The 21,101-nt window shown below is 37.2% G+C and overlaps 1 protein-coding gene across 3 annotated transcripts in view; it reads left to right on the plus strand.

Annotated features, from left to right (window-relative positions):
* tmem192 (transmembrane protein 192) overlaps positions 1-20,676 on the plus strand; it is a 63,941-nt gene extending 43,265 nt beyond the window's left edge. For all 3 annotated transcript variants that reach the window (XM_039759629.1, XM_039759631.1, XM_039759630.1), the window contains exons 5-6: positions 6,091-6,202; positions 19,605-20,676. In XM_039759629.1, the coding sequence (XP_039615563.1) occupies positions 6,091-6,202; positions 19,605-19,728 (236 nt within the window). In that variant the 3' untranslated portion in view covers positions 19,729-20,676. The remainder of the gene's footprint in view (positions 1-6,090; positions 6,203-19,604) is intronic.
* The last annotated feature ends 425 nt before the right edge of the window (positions 20,677-21,101 follow it).

Consider the following 21,101-nt stretch of genomic DNA (forward strand, 5'->3'; position numbering starts at 1 on the left):
GTTAATGTGCAGCAGCACGTAGGGTTCCAACCACAAAAAAGGAAAAAGAAATTGAAGTTTTGTCACAAAGGGGTGCCAGAAAAAAACAATGGATAATGAAGTACAGGTAATCTTAAAGCCATATATCAGTGTTCGTAAAACAACTCCTCATTAAGTTTTCTAAATGAGCACTTGGTGTGTGAACTTTGAGTTGCATTCACTGCAGTGAATGAGAAGTGAATTTACAGAAAATATCATCTGCTCAAGTTTTATTAGATATAAACAAATTAAACTGAAAGCTGGCCATTGTGTTATTTCACTCAGACTCCAAATTAAATTCCGACTTTTAGAGGTGTGACCAAATTCTAACGTCCTTTTGTCTCAGATTGTAACTTTGCCTTGATATTGACTCTGCGGGACCTCTATTTTTATTTTAAGTTCTGGTGTCATTGGTGTGTTAATAGACCATCAGCCTCATGCTGAACGGACTCCCCGTATTCACTGCTCCGTCTAGAGTAGCAGTAGCATTTACTAGCATTTACTGCTTTGCTCATTTACCTCACCTGGATTGGCCCTCTAGCGTTGTCAGTTTTGCAGTGGCTAATATAGTAGATGTGATGCATCACTTGAAACTAGAAGAAGCAAAGTCAGCCAGTTTTAAAGTTTTTAAAATATATTAAAGATATTTCAGTCTTTGTTAACTGCATTACCATCATTAGATCTTTCAATATTGCTTTCTTTCTCAATTTTGTTTTTATTTTGGTATTAATGGTGAATGCGATTACTGTTTAAAAACTTAATCATAACAAAATTTGAGGCCAGTACTATATAAGTGATGTTAATGTGTTATAAAACATTGCTAGACAGAATAAAACAACACAATCAAGCTGCTCTAAAAAGCAAAAAACTCTGGTTTTAAAGTCTTGCCATGACAATACTGAATCTTGCCTGGGATGCATTCCACACATCTTCAGCATTAAGAAAAACTAAAGTTATTACCTTTATAAGCTCATTATAGCATTGTAATTTTTAATGAAAATGAAGAAAACTTCATTACACTAATACCATTTGAGAAACAATTGCTCACATTTCTTTTTTTCCAATTAAAGCATGGGACTAGGGAATCCATTGCATGTATAGCATGTAAAAGTGTAAAAAATCGATCAAGAAATAACAGAGTTGTATTTGAAAATAATTAAATGGCACGGTTTTTCGGCCCACGGTGTAGTGTGTTGCTCATTAATTCAGTCAACAACAGACCAGCAGCAGTCAGTCTCCTGGTTCCCATTAAGTCTGAGCACCGTGGACTGGGTGGTGTCTGCACTCTGCAGCTCACGAATGCCGGGACGGGGCAGAGTTTGTTGACGTCTGTGGCACGTGCTGTTGACAGTACAGGCTGGTGTCTTCATCAGACAACAGCTTTGAACAGCAACTTGAAATTGTAATGCGCCAGTCTGTTGCATCCCCATTAGCTGTGCCAAGAAACTTGCCATCACAGAATAATGAAAAGAAACTGGATGCATCAGTAAAAGCTGAAATGGTGGTGTTTCAAAGCAACGGCAAGTGCTGGCGTTGTTTAGAACAAGTGTATCAGTATCTGATGACTGAGCCTCCTACTTCAGTGGAGGCAGAGCGTGCTTTCTCAGCGGCTGGCGTACCCTGCACGAAGGTGCGCTCTCACCTAGATGACTGCACGCTCGACGAGTTGTGCTTTCTACGCTCTTATTACACAACTAACTAGATACATGTACTTATATGACAGCATGAACTGCTTGTAGTTAAGGTTAGTCTTTCATTGGTGTCGACATATTGCAGTAGTTTTATTAAAAATAAGTGTCGGTCGTTCTAAAACCACTCACATGTGAGATGCCCGTGCACTGTGTCATTCATGGGAGCCTGGGATTCCCAGGGATGACATGCGGGATTTCCGAATTCCTGGGAATGGATTCCCTACATGGGACCACATGGTCAACACAGTGTCTGTAACGGGATTTGAACCCAAAACCTCCTAAAGACTAAACCACTATGCCACAGTGCCTCCAATTCTTTGACACCTAGTCTGATTGTGATGGGTGGATTTGCTTTATTGGTTTTTAACCATCATGTCACACTAGCCATCCATAATGCTATTTTTGCAACCCATACTCCCTGGGGTCCCAGCACTAATAAGTATACTATTTTAACCAGAAGAGCGAAGATAATAGTTTAAATGACATACCCATTGAAAAAGATATGTGATAAGCATGTGTTAATGTGCAGTAGCACATGGGGCTCCAATCAAAAAAAGGGAAAAAGGTATTGAAGTTTTGGCATGAAGGGGGAGGCAGAAAAACACCATGGATAATGGTATCCGCCTATCACCGTCATGTATGCCTGTCCCTCCTTTTATTGGCAGTCCCCAAAGCATGAAAGAACACCATGACCCTTGTCTTCGTCTGTTGCCCATCACTGTAAAATGCTGGAGAGAGGATGAGGAAGATAAATGTAAGGAAGAACCAAAAGAGTTGTTGATATCAGGAATAGTGAGGGTGCACAATCCTGAATCAGACTACAGTACTTCGCTTTCTTTCAGTAATCCAAATAGCAAGGCCAGTGCAACATGATGAGGTACGGCAGAAAGGTGCACCACTTTGGATGGACCCTTGGTGGGTTTTTGGGGGCATTGTTGAGTTAGTCTTAGTCAGGATCTCAACTCTGACCTTGCTGCATGAAATTGGTCTTAACAAAATAATATAAACCACACAGATTCTATCCCAGCAGTGTTGGGTGTGAGGCAGGAGCCAGTCCATCTTGGGGCTCACACATGCGCGCATGCACACGCACACACACACACACACACACTCATAAAGGGCACATTTAAAATACCAGTTAACCTAATACACACCTTTGGGGATGTGCAAGTAAAACCCATACAGAAATGAGAAGAATGTTCAAAAATTCAACAAGTTGGTTGTTCAGTTAAAAAAAAAAAAGTGGTTTGGTTTAGCATGAAACTAAGGTTAAATGGCTTGAAGATATCTTGTTAAAGTTTAAAAGACATTTTATAAGTTAAAGAACCTGAGTGGTCAGTCAGTCATTATCCAACCCGCTATATCCTAACACAGGGCCGTAGGGGTCTGAAGTATATTTGGTATTTTTCAAAAGTTATATCTTCACAAACATGGTATATCTGCATTTGCTACGCAAAATTGTGTTCTAAAGTTGACTGTCTTCTATAAATTAAAAAAAAAAAAATTCCTAGCCTGTCTTGGCATTTTTAGAATGGAAACCGTGAGGCATAGAGCCTGACTAGAAAACAAAGGCCTAAAGACTTAATAAATATGTTAGTTTTTCAAGCCAATAAACTTACTGACCATTGATCTGCATCTTGAGGGTACACACACATTGTAAAATATCTTGTACATGTCATTTGTGAACCACAAAATACCAATGTTATGGGTTTCAACCATTTAAAAAAATCGACAACGTATCCTTACCTCAAATAAACATGATATCGGGCATGGATGATATAACGATTATCTCCAGATCCCTTTTGTTGTCACAGATATACCTTGGAAACAAAGGCATGCTTTCCAAATGTTTAAAATGGCCGAATATCATAATGTTAGTATTTTTACTTTCTCATATACAAAGTATAGGGAAAGTATTGTAATTGTCCAAAAAGGAGATTTCGAGAGTTTGATGAATCTCCGACAATTTTAGACTTCCCGAGTCCAAAAAATACCATTTTTGAAATTGTGTGTGTGTGTAAACACGATAACCTGAGTAAACTTTTAGTTAGGTCAACCAAATTATACATGCAAGTATTAGGTACCAAAAGTAGATTTCGATCAACTTTTGAGATATTTCCGCTAACCAGAAGTGGTACTTTTTTTTTTATTAATGCAGATGTAGAGTCTGATGTATTCAACTTTACTTTCATAATAATTGTTCAATGTATTATTAATTTAATTTGATCTGTTGTTGATGGTTCTTTAATGTACATAATGTAAAAGTATAATCATTGTCTTATTTATTCCTTAAACATCCATCCCCATATCTGAGTATACGAGAAAGTCTAGGGGAGACCACTCCCGTTTTTTTTTTGTTTTTTTTTTTTTGTTCAAAAATGACATGTATAAACAATTTTTGAATGTGTGTTTAATCGCAAGATGTAGATCAATACTTGACAACATTCTTGGCTTGAAAAATGGATGTATTTGGTAAGTTTTTAATCTTTTCCTCCATGCCCCCTAGACTGAAATATAAAGCACCAGTGCAGGCAAGATATTTTTTAAAATAAATAGATAGTGTTTAACTCTACAACACATGGTTTGGCAAGTGCACAAGTAGCATGTTTGTGAAGAAATAACTTGAACTTGAAAAATACCAAACTTCTCCTTTTAAGATATCTTTCTGGGCTTTGCTTGATAATATTACCAAGGTTGTTCACTGTCAGACAATAGATGAAGTTTGTGTTGTACTGTATATCCAAAACTGTTTCTGCTTTATTTAACAGATAAAGTTTCTTGTTGATTATTGATTGGGACTAAACTGCAACTTAATAAAATGAGCTCCTTCCCAGTCCATCTTGGCGGTGATCTCATCAGACCTGCCTCTACTGCAAATAATCTTGGTGTCATTTTTGATTCCTCCCTCTCTTATTCCGCCCACATAAATCACATTAAGAAACTTTCTTACTTTCACCTCCGTAACATATCCCGTGTTCGTACTTTCACCTCCGTAACATATCCCGTGTTCGCTCCTTCCTCTCCTTCTCTAATGTTGAGAAACTTGTCTATGCTTTTATCACATCCCACATTGGTTATTGTAACTCGCTGTTGGCAGGTGCCCCTTCTAATCTTATATCACAGCTCCAGTTTATTCAAAACTCAGCTGCAAGAGTCCTTACTCGAACCAGCAGCGGCGAGCACATCTTCACTGGTTCCCTGTGTCTTACAGAATCAAATATAAAATCCTACTAATAACCTACAAAGCCTTAAATAACCTCACACCAAACTACATCAGTGACCTTCTCCATCACTATGTGCCTGTCTGCCCACTAAGGTCCTCTGATTCTGGCAATCTTGTTGTGCCCCACACTAATCTACACTCCATGGGTGACAGCAGGGCCTTCAGCTGTATAGCGCCCAGACTCTGGAATGACCTACCGAAATTAATCAGATCAGCTGACTCCATGAATTCTTTTAAAAAACAACTTAAAACTCATCTGTTCAGGAAGTTTTTTAGCTCTACTTGATTTTATTACCCTTCTCTCAGTTTACCTTTCTGTCAAGATGCTCATGTAACCTGTATGTGTGTGTGTGTGTGTGCTGGACTATCAATTATGTTATCTGTTAGGCTTTTTTTCTCTGAATTCACTGTTGTAATCTTCTTTGTTTGGTTTGTATAATGCTATATACTGTATACCCTGCTGTTCTTTCTTATATTCTGTAAGTGCCTTGAGCATGGGAAAGGCACTATATAAATAAAATGTATTATTATTATTATTTCTTTATGTCACTCTAGTTATTTTTAATAGATAGATGGATAGATAGATAGATACTTTATTAATCCCAAGGGATTAATATTATAATATACAGTGTTTGAAAAATAATTGTGTAATTTTATGCTTTCCAGAGTAACATGGTGAAACATGTGCCTTTAGGAAGAGTTAACTGAAAATGAGCATTAAACATTTTTAAAGAAATGTTCTTTTTAGATGGATTGGGAGAGCATGGGGGTCATGAGGTCACTGGAAAGGGGTGTGTGGTGCTCCCAATATCTATGCAAAAGGATGAAGGTCCAAGTCTTTAGAGTCCTGGTGCTTCCTGTCTTGCTATATGGTTGGGAGACATGGGTGCTATCCAGTGACCTGAGATGAAGACTGGACTCCTTTGGTACTGTGTCACTTCAGAAAGTCCTTGGGTAACGCTGGGATGCCGACATAGCACCTGGCTGTGGCAGATAGATGGTCATTTCTGGAGGGTCGGACTGGACCGATTTTCTGCCTGGGAGGTTGCCAACCAGGATCCCAAGCTGTTTCATCATGTGGTGGGTGCGGCAACGCGCTGTATACCAGTACATGCTCCCCATCCTGACCTGTCCTTTATTTGTTTTTTTTTTTCCCAGTGAAAGTGTGCAAGTTTAACAATGAAAAACCTGCCCCAGACATCAGTCAGGAAGAACGCTCAAATACCTATTCAAGTAGTAGAATCCTCACAAGCACTGAGACTGGATTTAGGTAAGTTTTTATTTTAAATGGACAATATCATTTTAGTAGACATTTTCTGTTACTTTTTTTTTTTTATTCTGTTATAACACATTGATGTTGTTACAGCAGAAAATTTATGGTAAACTGAAAATATAGTTGTCATTGGCTTCTTATAAGCCTTTTAAATATGTTTGAGAAGTTTTTTAAAATCTTGGAATTTTTATCTTGGAATATTTATAAATTTATAAATTTACAGTATATTGAGATGTTTTTGTCTTGGGTCTGATTTTCCAAAGACAAAATGATATCCATCCAATATGCAAAAGCTTTTCAATGTTTAATTTAAGTTTTGTGCAGTACACTAAGAAATTCATAAACTTGGTTCTAAATAATATTAAAACCTTTTGCAACAACATATCTCCAGAAGCACTGCTTGAGAATTAAGTGAATATTGCTGTAAATATATATTTTTTCCCTCTACCCACCACACTGTCTTGTTGGAGACATAGTTGAGAAAACCACTTTACAAATTTTACAAAGAAAATAGAAATTGCTTTCTTTAACTGCATTTGTTATTACAAGATATTGTCCCACAGATAGCCTTTGATATTAGGTAAATGTCATAACCTAGACCAGGGGTGGCGAACTCCAGGCCTAGAGTGCCGCAGTGGCTGCAGGTTTTCATTCTTACCATCTTCTTAATTAGTGACCAGTTTTTGCTGCTGATTAATTCTTTTAATTAACTTGACTCAGGTCCTTTATTTGTTTCTTTTTCTTTAATTAGCAGTCAAACAATAACGAGACACAAAACAAGCCGCCACATGACCAGCTCACCTGTGCCCATCACACAATATCTAAAATTAAAGAGAGGTGATGGTCTTGGTAAGGTTGATCTCTCGGGTCACCAAAACATTTTGACGGTGCTCTTAGAAAGAACAAAAAAACAACAGTTTTCGAAATGTCTGCTGTGGCAGAATGAGAGCAGCAACAAGCCATGGAATTAAATAACGGATTTAATTAACAGCAAGAATGGGCTTCTCATTAAAAAAGTGATTGGAGTGAAATTGGTTGGAGTTTGAAGCCCCAGTTTAGCTGGTCATCTGTTAGCTCGTTTCACATCTCATTTCTGCTTGGCTGTCCTTTAATGAAGAAAGGAATCAATTCAGAGGGCTGAACTCTTCTAACAGGGATATTAAAGTGATGGGGAAAAAGTTAATTAGCAGTGAAAACTGGTCACTGCCCTGCAGTGGGCTGGCGCCCTGCCCGGGGTTTCTTTCCTGCCTTGTGCCCTGTGTTGGCTGGGATTGGCTCCAGCAGACCCCCCGTAACCCTGTAGTTAGGGGGTTATAATGGGTTGGATAATGGATGGATGGAACTGGTCACTGATTAGGAAAAGAGTTGAAATGAAAACCTGTAGCCACTGTGGCACTCCAGGCCTGGAGTTCGCCACCCTAACCTAGACTTTTTTTCAAACTGTTGTGACCTATAGGGGGCACCACAGAGCCCCAAACTCAACACATAACCACACAGAAGTCCCAGTTTCAAATTAAATAAATTTATTACAATGAAGTACCTCTAAGCATCTTCCTCTTCCAGATAGTAAACTCTTTTGCTTCTCTCTATTTTTCTTCTCCACTTCTCCCAGGAGGGCTTTGTCCTTCTTAAACACCTGACTCAAGCTCACCTAGGTGGCTTCCTTAATTCTGGACCCGGGAGTGCTTCTGGCGATGCCACAATTCACCCAGGAAGCACTTCCGAGTCAGGCGGAACCCCCCCGAGGACCACCAGGAGCTCCCAAGAAACTCCCATACAATCATGATGGTGTTTACATGGGGCATTTTGCCATTGGGATGCTGCCATCTATCATGGTGAGGAGAGCACATGGCCCTGGAAGGCAGCTTCCCTCCATTCTTTATTATAAAGGCCTCCAAACTCCTGTCCAATATAACAGTTTTGTAATAGAATTTTATACTAAATAAGAATATCAGCATTAAATACCGACATGTGCATGATTATGCATTCAAAATAGCCATGTGAATAAAACGTTTTATGTAAAAATGTGTGCCAGGAAAATATTGCAGCTCATTGTTGACACCCATCCATTCTTTTTCTTAACCCACTTATCTAGGGCAGGGTTACTGGGCAACTGAGGCCTTTTCCAGCAATCACTGGGTGCAGTGCAGGGTACCAGTCCGCCACGGGGCGAACACACACACGCACACATATAACAACACACAAAAAAGTTATGTGCTGACGGAAAGGAGAATGACAAAAGTTATTTTCTCCTTCCAGCCTGTCATAATTTCAGGAATGTTAGTTCACTTAGCCAGCATTTCTTTGGACTGGGGGAGTAAACTGGAGCACCCAGATGAAACTCGCACAGACACAGGGAAACCATGCAAATTCCATACAAGGAGCACTGGGGATATAAAAGCCATTCTCCTTTGCTGGGAGGCAGCAGCACAACCAGTGGGCCAATATGCCACCCTCATTGTTGATTGATATATTCTTCTTAATCGCTTTAATTCACTCTGTTTTTCAGAATAATCCAAGAGTGCCAAGTCATTAAAAATAAGCTGTACTTTTTCAAAAGTGTCAGAAAAACTTAAGACGAAAAGAAGGATGACAAAAAGTTAACACACAAGCTTTGTGTTGAATTATGCAGCTGCATTTTTAATAGTTGTTAAATCTTGAAGAAAAGTTAATACATGATAACATTAAAGTTTGGAACAGTGAATATGTGCATTTGGGAAATCAAACCTAAAGTCTACGCACATTTATTTTTAATTTCCATTATCAGAATACAGTATTGTTAAATGGGAAGGTGATGTGTGTTTTTTTTTTAATCTATTAATTTTATTGCAATCCATACAAATCAATCAAGTTTTTACAAAAAAAAAAAATTGAGTTATGGACAAATCGATCCCCACCCCTGAGAGAGAGCAAGGCAAACGGCGTGAAATTTATGGCTTGTAAACATACCTAAATTAGTAATTTCTCTGTGTTTTATGAGCGTATTTTAAAATATTACTGATTAGATCCTGCCATGTTTTGAAAAAAGTCTGTACGGATCCTCTGAGTATTTGATTTTTCCCAATTTCAAATAGTAAAACACATCGGTTTCCCTCTGACTTAAAAGAGGAGAGTTTGGGTTCTTCCAGTTTATCAGAATAAGTCTGCGTGTCAAAAGTGTAGTGAATGCAATCACAGTTTGTTTGTCTTTCTCCACTTTAAGCCCCTCTGGAAGAACCCCAAACACAGCTGTTAATGGGTTAGGAGGGATTGTGAGTCCAAGGCTGTCTGAAAGGTAATTAAACCTTTTTGTCCGAAATATTGTTAATTTGGTGCAAGCCCAGAACATGTGACCCAGTGAGGCTGGGGCTTGGTTGCAGCGTTCGCAGGTTGGATCTTGCCCTGGAAACATTTTGGAGAGTTTTAGTCGAGACAGATGTGCTCGATATATAATTTTGAGTTGTATAATTGTATGCTTTGCGCATATGGAGCTCGAGTGAATTCTCTGCATTGCTACTTTCCACTCCTTTTCTGATATATTAATTGAGAGATCTTTTTCCCAGTGTCCTCTTGGATCTTTGAAAGGGAGGGATTGTAAAATGATTTTATATATGGTAGAGATGGAGTCTAAGTCCTTGAGATTGAGCAATATTTTTTCCAGCATGGATGAGGGTGCAAGATGAGGAAAATCGGAAAGGTTCTGTTTAACAAAGTTCCTGATTTGAAGACAGTGAAAGAAATGTGTAGCTTGAATGTTAAATTTGGAGTGTAATTGTTCATAGGATGCAAAGATGTTGTCTATATAAAGATCTCTAAGCAAGTTAATTCCAAATTTTTTCCAGATATTAAAAACTGCATATGTTTGCAAAGGCTGAAAGAGGTGGTTCTCTTGCAGAGGTGCCACAGATAGAAGCTGATGTTATTTAATTATTTTTTTCCAGTTTTTTTTTGTGCCAATACATGTTGACGTAGTGCTACTTCAGTTCCACGGCTATGTTAAAATTTGTTTAATTCACGAGTTACCATGTGAATGAGTCATTATTCTCGGTTACCTTACTTGCAAGAAGTATTGATTTGTATTAAAATTTTGTGTGTAGAAGAACAAGCAGGACCACACAACTTTGCGTTTATACATTGATAACTCGTCTGGATGAAAATGGTTAAAATACTGTAAATAAATGACGTCTCCAGCTGACTTTTTTAATTTAAAGCACATCAGTCTCCAAGGGATACAAATTAAAAGACATAATTCAAACATTCTGGCTTGACCTCAAGATTTCCTATGATAAAAGACTGTTATTTTTGAGATGTGCTTTATTTATATCATAAGAAGGAAGTAGCATGCAATTTTGTACATTATAAAAGTAGCTGATTTTTTTAACATAATGAATTTCAAAAATTACCCTGTTGGAAACACTGCATCTATCTTAAAATTTGTGTTGAAAGAGTTCCAGTTAATGTATTTTGTCCCAAACAATCTGTGTCTTTTCCCAAGATGCTAACCTAAGCCACAGGACAAGACAAAATGAATGTATATGATATAATATACACACTGTGTGTGTGTGTGCGTGTAATCAGAAGTAAACATTTTCAGCAGAAAATAATATTGTATGTCTCAAGTTTTAAACAAGTTTTTCTTCAAAGAGATCTAATAACTCTAATTTGAAGATTCTTGATACAGATTGTACTGTGCTAGCACAATGAAGACTGATTTGCATTTTTTAACCTAACAGAAGAATGCTTGCTACTCAACATTTAATGGCCGAATGTCGGTCGTATAAGTCGAATGCGAAAAACTTATGCTATTGGTCCAAGAGATTATGATATGCTAACGCTCACCTGAGAGAGTAACCACGGAGCACCCGGCCTTTTTCTTTTCTATGTATTGTGTCTACGTGACCACACGGTAATACCCAAACTATTCCGAAGCAACGTTTGCACTGTTTTGTGTTTTTTGTATCTCACATCCTCATACACCTTTATTGTAAGAGTATCCCTTTATCTACAATGAAGCATTCAATCAGAAGAAAATATGAAGCTGGTTTTAAATGAAAAGTCGTTGAAGAGGTGAAAGTAATTGGTAACTGTGCTGCTGCAACAAACTTCAATACGCCTGAAAAACTGATGTGAGATTGGAGGAGAAGGCAAGAAGACGTAAAAAAAAAAACCAAAAAACTAAGTGGCGCATAAGTCGGGGTCTGATGTTATGATCGATTACTTAAACGTGAGTATATACGATAAACAGGAAAAAAGTAAAGCGTGCTGGAGGACAAACAAATAACTTAGCTTGCAATACAATGTTGCACGATAAATGGTGAGCAAAAATATAGTAATTATGCATTTAACATGGTGCTTGAAATTAGTTGTAAGTGGTAACGTTCTCAACAAATATACTGCATAAGGCAGGTAGACTTTAGTTCAATGCAAAGCGTTTTGAGTTTTATCTTGCAGATTTGTTTTTTTTTCCAATATGTGGATTTATTCTTAGAGGATTCTTCAAGTTATTAATGGAAATTGTTAGTGTTCATGTATTATTAAATTAAACTTTTTTTCTTTTTTCCTCAGAGCTGTGATCAGCCTTAATAGAAAAATGAAAGTAATACATTATATGAGGAGTTCTGCTAGGGGTCTAAAGCAAAAAAAAAATACTTTGTATAAGATCAAATCAAAAAATTGCGTGATGATTTAATTTATTTAAATTGGGGAAATGTAAACCTCAAAGCTCAGGATTCATATATTAAAAAAAAAAACACATCCGGGCCTTCACGGTCAGCTGGCCACTCTCTAAGGCCCTGAGAGCCTCTGGCTGAACCATAAGAACAAGCTTGAAGTTCAAAGTAAAATTTAAAGTAGTGAGACGGGACCTTAAACTGAAAATTGACATCAGTCCAAAGATACAGTGCTCCTCTGTCTGTACTTAGTCATTCTATATCTACATTTTCATTTAAAAATGAAGACATTAGCCTTCATTTGATCTTTCATTCACATTGTTTTTAACCTCCCAAAAAGAGAGTCTTTTATACTTCTGGAAATGCTGGCTCAGCGTTTCATTGTAGGTGGTGGAAAAGAAGACTTCTAAAAACGCAGACTCCATGGGCACTTTGATTTATTCATGCTTATTACTTTACCCTTTCCTGATTGGATCCTGCTCATTACAACATCTTATTCCGTGATTGGTCACCCTTCATGGAAGAAAACCATATTCCAACATAGCGGACAAAGAAGAGCTACATTTCATGTCTTTTTTTGTTGTGGTGCTATCTGTAGGCATATACTGTACATTTTGTTGTGTGGAGTTTGAATGCTGCATACATTCACAGAATACAAATAATTTACCAGTAGCTATAGTTTTGCGATAAATCTTGTGTCCAACAGCATTACTGTCCCTTCCAGCATTTTTTTACTTTTGTACACATGACCAGTATAAGTGAACGTCTACATCGTATATTTTTTAGTTGTTTAAGTGTAGACAAAGGTACTTTTGTAAAATATTTTGAAACTTTAGTTTAGAAGGAGATTGCTTTTATTTAAAAATGCCTTAAAATTAAAACATGGTATTGTGGATATAGCCTCAACCTAAGTCAATTTTCAGTTGCTAATTAATTAGAATCTAGAAGAAAATTGGAGTACCTGGAATCCTCTTTCGTGGACACAGGGAGAACACATATATTTCACACAGATGGTAATCAGGCCTGAAAATAAACCCTAAGTAGGAATTTGGAACTGTGAAGCAGCTGCACTAACCACAGCCCTACTATACTTCCCTAAAGCATAACTTTTATTATCATAAATCGCAAAGGCCTATTTTAGCCATGGGAACATCTTAGTTCAATTAATATCTTTATTCGAACATGTTATAAGTTTTACTTGGACAGACCAATGATATTGGGTTTCAAACAAAATACATTGGAACGTATCATGATCATTGAGCAGTTAGTGTGATGTAAAATGGACCAAACTAATTTGTTTCTTCAGTCTCAGTAAAATGTGGTGTCTTATTTCATTCAGTTTAATGCCATTAATTTTCCATTGTTAATACATTGTGTAAATTTACAGACTTGAGTATTCCAAAATGCAAGTGATGTAGTCTTAGCTAATATAAAGCTGCATGCACAAAAACCAAAGTGAGGCATAGCATGATGGAAGAAGGTGTCAAGGAAAAAAATCATGCAACCTTAATTTCACTTATGTAATTAAATGTCTTTATAATTATCTGTAAAAAAAAGCTTTTTATTTTGCTTCTTATGAAGCTGATACAGTTAAGAGTTTAGTGGTATACATTAGATGTTTGGCCGGCAAATGAATTCCTCTGAAATCTGATTAGAAAACAATTATGTCAATAAAATCTTTTTCATGCAAACATTGTAATTGGATCCAAGAATGTAGTTAAAGTCTTTATCTTCTTTCTTCTAAAGAGATCAAAGTAAGTGGGCAACTTTTTTTTTCAGATCTTGCTTGTCAGATTTGTTAGTCATGTAAATGGAGTAACATGATCAGTATAGCTTTTGGGTCGTAGTCACCAAACAACCCCCACCCCCATCAGACTACCTTCTGCATTCAACTGAGCAATTCTGTTTCTTTTCTATCTTTCTTTTTTTTTTAATGAGCTTCTTATTTTTTACTGCTTGTGTGCATATTATAATCATGGTCTTTATCTCTGGATGTCAGCCTCTCAGTAGGTAGTAATGCTTTTTGGGATACACTTTAGTGCTGTTTATTATAGGCCACATCAAAATACAGCAACCAAAGATAGAAATCCTCAGAATTTATAGAGTCAGGGATTCCCAATTTGTTGCCGTTAAATTGTAATCAATTTAAATGTGTGTCCACGTTTTCTTGTAATGTAAATGCATGCCTACTGTATATTAGCATCTAGACTAAATAGAATAACTCATCTGATAAGCAGCTAACATCCCGTCAGAAAATATCTGATACAAGAAAGTAGTTAAATTCTAAATAGTATAAATGTGTGCCCATGATGTTTGTATGTAATATAAATACATACATATATAAGCATCTAGACCAAATATCTAATCAGAATCTTAACATCCCAATAGAAAATATCAGATACTATAAATTCTTAATACTATAAATACATGTGCATGATGTTTGCATATATATATATATATATATATACACACACACAATGCATCCATAAAGTATTCACAGTGCATCACTTTTTCCACATTTTGTTATGTTACAGCCTTATTCCAAAATGGATTAAATTCATTTTTTCCTCAGAATTCTACACACAACACCCCATAATGACAATGTGAAAAAGTTTACTTGAGGTTTTGCAAATTTATTAAAAATAAAAACTGAGAAATCACATGTACATAAGTATTCACAGCCTTTGCTCAATACTTTGTCGATGCACCTTTGGCAGCAATTCCAGCCTCAAGTCTTTTTGAATATGATGCCACAAGCTTGGCACACCTATCCTTGGCCAGTTTCGCCCATTCCTCTTTGCAGCACCTCTCAAGCTCCATCAGGTTGGACGGGAAGCGTTGGTGCACAGCCATTTTAAGATCTCTCCAGAAATGTTCAATCGGATTCAAGTCTGGGCTCTGGCTGGGCCACTCAAGGACATTCACAGAGTTGTCCTGAAGCCACTCCTTTGATATCTTGGCTGTGTGCTTAGGGTCGTTGTCCTGCTGAAAGATGAACCGTCGCCCCAGTCTGAGGTCAAGAGCGCTCTGGAGCAGGTTTTCATCCAGGATGTCTCTGTACATTGCTGCAGTCATCTTTCCCTTTATCCTGACTAGCCTCACAGTTCCTGCCGCTAAAACACATCCCCACAGCATGATGCTGCCACCACCATGCTTCACTGTAGGGATGGTATTGGCCTGGTGATGAGCGGTGCCTGGTTTCCTCCAAACATGACGTATGGCATTCACACCAAAGAATTCAATCTTTGTCTCATTAGACCAGAGAATTTTGTTTCTCATGGTCTGAGAGTCCTTCAGGTGCCTTTTGGCAAACTCCAGGTGGGCTGCCATGTGCCTTTTATGAAGGAGTGGCTTCCGTCTGGCCACTCTACCATACAGGCCTGATTGGTGGATTGCTGCAGAGATGGTTGTCCTTCTGGAAGGTTCTCCTCTCTCCACAGAGGACCTCTGGAGCTCTGACAGAGTGACCATCGGGTTCTTGGTCACCTCCCTGACTAAGGCCCCCCTTCCCCAATCGCTCAGTTTAGATGGCTGGCCAGCCCTAGGAAGAGTCCTGGTGGTTTTGATCTTCTTCCACTTATGGATGATGGAGGCCACTGTGCTCATTGGGACCTTCAAAGCAGCAGAAATTTTTCTGTAACCATCTCCAGATTAGTGCCTCGAGACAATCCTGTCTTGGAGGTCTGCAGACAATTCCTTTGACTTCTTGCCTGGTTTGTGCTCTGACATGAACTGTCGACTGTGGGACCTTCTATAGACAGCTGTGTGCCTTTCCAAATCATGTCCAATCAACTCAATTTACCACATTTGGACTCCAATTAAGCTGCAGAAACATCTCAAGGATGATCAGGGGAAACGGGATGCACCTGAGCTCAATTTGGAGCTTCATGGCAAAGGCTGTGAATACTTATGTACATGTGCTTTCTCAGTTTTTGTATTTTTAATAAATTTGCAAAAACCTCAAGTAAACTTTTCTCATGTTGTCATTATGGAGTGTTGTGTGTAGAATTCTGTGGAAAAAAATTAATTTAATCCATTTTGGAATAAGGCTGTAACATAACAAAATGTGGAAGAAAAAAAATATATACAGTATATATATATATATATATATATATATATATATATATATACTGTATATATATATATATATATATATATATATATATATATGTATATATATATATATATATATATATATATATATATATATATATATATATGTATATATATATATATATATATATATATATATATATATATATATATATATATATATATATATATATATATATATATATATATATATATATATATATATGGGTCTAGACTAAATATAAATATTCATCTGATAAGCGGCTAACATCCCATCATAAAATATCTGATACAAGAAAGTAGTTAAATTCTAAATAGTATAAATGTGTGCCCATGATGTTTGCATCAGGTCAGGTTGGGGACCATGCTCTGGTACAGCATGTTGCCACAAACACCACAAGACGAAACAGCTCGGGATCCTGGCTGGCAATCCCCAGGCTGCCACGCAGTCCAATCCCACTCTCCGGAAATGACCCTCTGTCTTCCGCAGCCAGGTGTTACGTTGGTGTCCCCTTAGCCTTGTCCAGCCACTGGGGTCCTCAACAATGAGGATCCTGTGAGCCGGATCACCCTCAGGGAATCGCGGCATATGGCTCTAGTGCCGTAACTGACGCTTCCTCAGAATGCAGGTAATGTGCCTCTTTTGGGAGTCTGTAAGCAACACAAACTCAAACCAGCAGTACCCAAGGATTCTCTGAAGAGACACACATGAAGGAGTCCAGTCTTTGTCTCAGGTCAATGGATAGCATCCAGGTCTCACAACCATATAGCAAGACAGGAAGCACCAGGACTCTAAAAGACTTGGACCTTCGTCCTTTTGCATAGATATCGGGAGCGCCACACACCCCTTTCCAGTGACCTCATGACCCCCCCATGCTCTCCCAATCTGTCTGCTGACTTCATAGGAAGAGTCACCAGAGACATGAATGTCACTGCCAATGTAAGTAAACCTCTCGACAAGGTCGACACTCTCTCCGCAAACAGACACACTGCTGATGGCCGTGTCCAACAGGTCATTAAAGGCCTGGATCTCAGTAATGTTAATGCATACATATATAAGCATCTAGACTAAACATAAATATTCATGTGATCAGTAGCTCAAGTCCCATCAGAAAATATCTCATACACAAAATTAATTAAATTCTAAATACTATAAATGTGCACCTATGATGTTTGCATGTAATATAAAAGCATCTAGACTACATATAAATATTCATCTGATAAACAGTTAACATCCCATCAGAAAATAGATGATACAAGAAGTTAATTAGTGTCTGATAATATGGAGACATTAACCCAGTTTGAAATTTTTTTTTCCTCCCATAGAGTTTGTGCTTTGAAAGAAATGTTAGTAGGGCTGCATAGTAGCGTAGTGACAAGTGCTGCTTTCTTACAGATCCAATGTCCAGCATTCGAAACGTGATCTAAACATTGTCCATTCTGTCGGTGTGTCTGCCTGGGTTTTCCTCTCGCGTCCCTTAAGACTTAATGGTTGAAATAATGCAATTTTTTTTTTTTTTTTTTATTAATTTTATTACAATCCATACATAGCAATCAAGTTTTTACAAAAAAAAGAATTATGTTAAGAACAGAAATAATGCATAATTTTAAATTGCCAGTGTGTGAGGGTGGATATTTGTATGAAGGGACCATGCGGTGAAGTGGCACCCATTTCCACAGTTGCAAGCAGTGCTAATAGGATGGGCTCTGGCTTTTTAGCGATACTGAGAAAGATTAAGTAGGTTCAGAATGTCACTAATGCATATAATGGAGCCAGGTTTTTAAGTTTTGCATGATTTTTTTACTGAGAAAGTGGCTTTTCCATGTTTTTGAAAGTTTTATTTTTAATTGAGCATTTCTGACTGACTGAGTGGGTGGATTGTGGCAGTCTGCTTCTCATTGCCATTCATTTATTTCTATGTGGCATATGTATTGTTGATTTTATATGTAGAAGTTTTGCACTTCAGGGAAATTTTCCAAAAAAACATGTTGTTTTGTTGGTTAAAGTATGCAAGAGGATAAGAAATAAAAATGCAGGACTTGTTTGTTTTTTGTTTTTTTTTTTTGTTCTGAGATTTGTGAATGTGAAATTACAGCTTGAAATGTACATATTAGTTTGGTTTATGTTTTTCATTCTACTTTTATCAGAATAATAAGCTGGAGTAACAAAGCTTGCGTGTGAGGTACAATAACCTTTTTAATATGGATTTTATATATGATGGATAAAGGCATAATAAAGAAAATTAAAATGATTAAGTCCATCCATTTTCATACCTACTTATTCATTTTGGATTCGTGACGAACTGGCAAAAACTGTCACTAGACAGGATATTAGTCTGCCGGGCACACACTATACTACAACATTCTCTTCACCTAGAAACGTGTCTGTGGGCTGTGATATTAAACCATAAGTCCTAGAGTAAGGGCAAATGCACCCCGTCACAATCAGACAAAGCATCAAAGAATTGTGGCCTAGTCCTTAAGGTGGTAACCCTGTGGTTTTGTGTTCAAATCCCACTACTGACACTGGGTTGATCATGCATAGGTCACCTCACCTGCCTGTGCTCCAATTGGAAAAACAAAGAAATGTAAGCAATTATTTCTCTAAAATGTTGCATGCTGCCTTGGATAAAGGCATCAGCCTACTAATAATGATAACTAGAGTTTCTTTAATGGTTTAAATCCTACTATTGTGTGGCACAGTGTCAACTCCTGAGATTGTGAGTTCAAATCCAGCTAATTGACATTGTGTGACCATGAACAAGTCACTTCACCTGCCCGTGCTGCAGTTGTAAAAATAAAAGAAGCGTAAGCAATTGTATCTCTCAAATGTTGTAAGCCACCTTAAGGAGTCAGCCAAATAAATAAGTAAAGGTCAATGTGAGGCTACAATGTGGTGCTCTGTGCCACCATGTCTGACCTCTCAGGTACTCCTTCAAAGCAAAAGCTTGCATTGTAAATCCTTCAGAACAGTTTCTGTTAAAGTGTGAGCCCTTTTTTTTTCTTTTAATTTGCTTCCCAGCTCTCATACATACATACTTCCTTCCTTGGCTATTCTACTTATCAGATGATGAGCAAAGCTTTTCTTATAAACATTTACGTTTGTTTAAAGCTCTGACACCTCATTATGACTCTTCTATTGTATGCAGAACTACTATATTGTGAAACCTGAGCATTTTTTTTTTGGACCCTCCACACTAGTATCTGAAGATCTTAAATGCTGTGAATACAGCATGGCCAGCAGGTTTTTAGAAATGTTAAGTGATTTAAAGTGGCGGAATGCTAAAGAGCTTTGGGCCGAGCAGCACTAGGTAGAAAGACAGCAACCAACCCGTGGCCTGATATCAGTACATCACAGGCACCCTGCCACAATAACTCTGACTCGGAGAATATTTAAAGATAACACTTCTCTGTGTGCAGCTATCTGTATATCAGCATTGAGGATTTACAGAAGAGTAGTGTTGCCAGGTAGGACTGATAGGTGCTAGGATTTGATGAGTGTCCACAGTGACACCTGGGATATCCTGTTACTGTGTAAATGTCACATAAGCTGAATTATTTCTACTGCTGTGTCACTGAGCGCTCAATACCAACGACAGTTTAATAGCAGCAGAGAAAAAGTTTGCTCTGTAACGTGTCGCACTTTTTTGTTTTTGCAGAGACAGCTCTAGCTTGGAAGAAGTTGTGGAGAAGCAAGCTGATTTGATTGAATACCTAAAGCAGCACAATACTTTGCTTAGCAAGCGCCTTCTCTCCATAGCAGCCCAACAAATACGATACTGAAAACGCCAGTGCTGATGAAACAGAAACACAGCGGTGCTCTTTTGGGAATTAATATTAGTTGTGCATTAAAATCAAACTGAGCAACTTTCATAACTGATTCATTTACTTAATTGCTGAATTCATTTATAAATATAATTGTAATCCTATTCATACTGGAAATATATTTAATTTTGCTCTAATGTGAGAGGTATTAATATTTGGTACACACCAAATGGAATGTTTTGGTAGTTTCTACCAAATATTGAAGATTTTTATAAATGGCCAGTTTAAGGGTTAGGGTGGGCATTGTTCCTTGTTATGAAGAATTATTAGACATTTTTGAAATTTTCTTTGTTGTATGTGTGTATACATGTAGAATGCTGTTACTTGTGTCATGTTTTGCCATTTTGCAGTAATGAAAACCTGTTTAAAGATTTCTCTACTTATACCTGTTATATGGTGGTAAGGGAAAAATGGATCATAATTTAAAAACTGTGAATTCAGCACATGCATTTTGTTTCTAAGGTATGTTCATAGTTTCATTAGGGAAAGCCTTGAGCTTATTGTTTATAGTATATTAATGTTTTAATTTATTATATTTTTATAGATGTTTTTCTTTTGGGGGGGGTTGGGGGGGCTTTTCTTTGTAAAAATATTAATGGAACCGATCCCTTTGTGTGAGGTCTATGCACCCCAGTGTTTTCATAATGAGGTGGTTTTTAAAATAGTCAAAATGCTGCAAATATCATAATACAAACCATATCATTAAACATTCTTTATTATAGATCAGCGTTTTTGTGTCAGTGTGTAATTTCACAATAAATGTATTACTTTTAAGTGACGCACACACACAGTATTTTTCATGTCTTACTCATTAATATTAATGGGGTCCCTGAAATTGCCCTTTTCCTTTGTGTAATATTTCTTTTTATTTAAGCTTTATATTTGCTTTTAGGAAATTGCTTAGATTTTCTAAAATTGTTTTTTGGTTTTGGAATGCAATTACATTTAAAGTTGTGTTATCTCCATACATGCATATTTGTGTAATGGTTTGGAATTCATTTTGTAAATATATTCTTTAACTAATTTATTAAAGATGGCACAAAAAAAAAAGAAATGCTATGCTGCATGTTTGAGTTTGGGCTTTGATGCTTCATCGGGAGCAAGTTATGATGTTGTCTCATTTTCAATACTCAGAACAGGTTTTTATGCATTATTGAATTTCTTGTCATGTCCGTGTTCAAATAAAAAGCTCTGTAAAAGTTGAAATGCCAGAAAAAACCCAATGAAATCAAGCAAATCTGTTAGTGACTAACCCAGGTTGTATTGCTCTTCGTGTTTCATTGGGGTAGCTCTGGCGGTTCATATAAATATGATCTTTCATGTTTTTTATC

The sequence above is a fragment of the Polypterus senegalus genome, chromosome 7 (assembly GCF_016835505.1).
Source record: "Polypterus senegalus isolate Bchr_013 chromosome 7, ASM1683550v1, whole genome shotgun sequence".
Classification (NCBI taxonomy): Eukaryota; Metazoa; Chordata; class Cladistia; order Polypteriformes; family Polypteridae; genus Polypterus; species Polypterus senegalus.